Source organism: Phaethon lepturus, unplaced genomic scaffold, assembly GCF_000687285.1.
Source record: "Phaethon lepturus isolate BGI_N335 unplaced genomic scaffold, ASM68728v1 scaffold17252, whole genome shotgun sequence".
Classification (NCBI taxonomy): domain Eukaryota; kingdom Metazoa; phylum Chordata; class Aves; order Phaethontiformes; family Phaethontidae; genus Phaethon; species Phaethon lepturus.
Genome location: NW_010522775.1, coordinates 1 through 2,832, shown reverse-complemented (window position 1 = coordinate 2,832; position 2,832 = coordinate 1). Strand labels below are relative to the sequence as shown.

At 44.1% G+C, this 2,832-nt stretch overlaps 1 protein-coding gene across 1 annotated transcript; it reads right to left on the bottom strand.

Moving 5' to 3' along the window:
• Window positions 1–232: 232 nt before the first annotated feature.
• On the bottom strand, window positions 233–2,824 carry LOC104616795 (myosin-8; the record flags this gene model as incomplete). The annotated part of the gene is made up of 7 exons (XM_010281925.1): window positions 233–385; window positions 897–994; window positions 1,196–1,298; window positions 1,387–1,557; window positions 1,653–1,778; window positions 2,452–2,655; window positions 2,807–2,824. Coding segments are annotated over 7 exons (873 nt in total), but the record flags the coding sequence as incomplete, so codon positions are not given.
• Window positions 2,825–2,832: the final 8 nt, after the last annotated feature.

The window sequence follows — 2,832 nt, the reverse complement described above, 5'->3', positions numbered from 1 at the left end:
GCAAATGTGAAAATTTTTTGCTGTTTAATATACTTTAAAATGTGAACATGAACTGTGTACCTGTACTCCAAAAATAATGAATGCCAGAATAAATAAAGCATGCTAATCACTGTTCATATACAAAGGTCTCTACTGTTTTTATTACATAGATATAAATTATAATTACAGAAGAAAGCAACACATAGATTTACATTTTATGCATGTCTCAGGTCACTTTTTAGCCTTGGGATCCTCATTCCTCCTCTTCTATCTTTTTGTGAAACTCCCGGCTCTTCGCTCGGAGCTTGTTGACCTGTGACTCGGCAATGTCAGCCCGCTCCTCGGCTTCCTCCAGATCGTGCTGGATCTTGCGGAATTTGGAGAGGTTGACATTGGACAGCTCCTCCTGTGCGGGGAGAGGGATTTGTGAATACAACAGGCAGCATGTGGACATTTAATATCTGAAAACTGGGCAAACAAAAATTTAAATGCCACAGTTGGGCAAGCAGGGCAGGTGCAAAACCAAGATAAGTAACTGCTCAGAGTGTTAAGTGTGCCAAAAGAGAAAAGAACATCAGAGTGTCAAAAACGCCATGGCCACATTACACATAGCACAGTCTAGGCAGAGGTCATGGAAGAGTCCTGAATAGACAGACTACCAGCTGCTTCTGACACCCAGAATAGAGTAGGGAGGAAGAAATAGAGGCAGGAAGTGAGGCTTGGAGCAAAACAAATAGAGATAGGGAAACATACTTCCTCCCCAAACCAGATATTTTTACTTTTACATTCCCCGTTGTCTTGTAGCAGCAAGTGCATCAAAACAGTCAAAGTTTCAAAAAGTTGGACAGAAGAAAACACCAAAACAGAATTCCACCTACATCAGAAGGAAGTCTGGTCTTGGTTGGTGTGGTACTTACAGCCTCCTCAGCTTGCCTCTTGTAGGACTTCACTTTCATTTGCAGCTTGTCCACTAGATCCTGGAGCCTGAGAACATTCTTCCGGTCTTCCTCAGACTACAGAGATGGCAAGTAATAAAAACCCTCGTTTGCTCCTTTCTCTAAAGTTCATGAATGTGAAACAGAGGGAGCAACATTTCTTAAGGAACATTGCTGTCCAGAGGACAGAGGTCATAATCCTGTTAACTGCCACTGACTGAGGTATAGAAAGAAGTCCCTCTGGAAGGTAATGTGCCAACATTTTGATTTCCTGGAAGAAAGAGTGGTCAGCTCCTTCACCCTCCTCTCGTACTTGCGCACACCCTTCACGGCTTCAGCGCTGCGCTTCTGCTCAGCATCAACCTCCCCCTCCAACTCCCGCACCTGCAATGAGAAGCCCGTCTTTGGAGCTTCCCCGGTACCTCTGCAGGGTACGTGCTCACTCACATGCACAAATACCAGCCCTACGCACTCTGGCCTCCAGCTTCTGGATTTGCTTCTTGCCTCCCTTCAGAGCCAACTGTTCGGCTTCATCCAGACGGTGCTGCAGGTCCTTCACTGTCTGGTCCAGGTTCTTCTTCATCCTCTCCAGGTGGGCGCTGGTGTCCTGCTCCTTCTTCAGCTCTTCTGCCATCATGGCTGCCTGGAGAGAGCAAGGGGCCAAAGCCATTTTGGGGCTGGAGGCAGTTGGGGGGAGAATACATCCACCATCAGCAGCAAAAGGAGCCCCCGACTCACATCTGTGATGGCCTTCTTGGCCTTCTCTTCAGCATTGCGGGCTTCCTGGATCGTATCTTCCATCTCACCCTGAATTTGGGCAATGTCTGTTTCCAGCTTCTTCTTGGTGTTGATCAAGCTGGTGTTCTGTTGAACAGCATCAACATCACAGTTATGTTGCTTGCAATGTAATGTCAAGGCCATTGCATAGATGTTTTTTAATATGTAATGTGCCATCAGGTCAAATGGGATTCTGTTCTAAAGGAGTTGCTGTGGTAACTGCTAGTTTCCCAGCTGTGATATGCTTCAGTATTTCAAGAACATCCTCTGTAAAGTCTTTCCTCAAAGTTTCTCAGTCAACAGAGAGGAATTTAGAATTATGAAAAAAAAAAGACATAAACTTCCCTTACCATTTTCAGCCTAGTGGCAGTAAAAATGTTAAAGGGTACTATAGAATACGTAAAATTACATTGTTAAATTATGTTAATGACAGTGTTAGTGTATTCATATTTTGTTAATGATCAACCTCAGTTTGACTTTACAGTCTCAAATATAAATGTGAAAGCTCTTGAACTCACTTAAGTTGTAGAGTAAGAACCTCACATTTCGCCCTGAGTTTATTACTGTTCAGATATATGCAGTGTAGTCTAGAGAAAGTCACAATATATATCTGCAGCTGAAAAGTCACTTTTAGCGTTCTTTATCCATACGGTGAAAATTACAATGCATTTTACAAAATACTGTTAGAGATCAGCCAGTCAGTATTTATTTTATATGAATGGAGCAAAAGTATAAATACTAAACATATTTACACACTGACCTGGGTATGGAGGAGCTGCACAGGTTCGGTGGCATCCAGAAGCTCCTGCTCAGCCACTTTCCTCGAACGCTCCGTCTGCTCCAGGGCTGCCCGTAGCTCCTCAACTTCTGCCTGCAGCAGATTTGCTCTGCGCTCCACCATGGCCACCTGCTCCTTCAGGTCCTCCTGTGTCCTGAGAGCATCGTCCAAGTGTATCTGGGTATCCTGGTAAGAGAGACAAGACAGACTGTGAGGTGTACTTTTCCTATTTTCCTGTTTCTTATTTGCACAACAGTATAGAACTAATATAGTTGTAGCACAGGAAAATTTTTAGCTGTGGCAAAAACCAGTCAGCACACACTTAGTTGTGCCATACCTTGAGCACTGCCTGTGTGTTTCTCA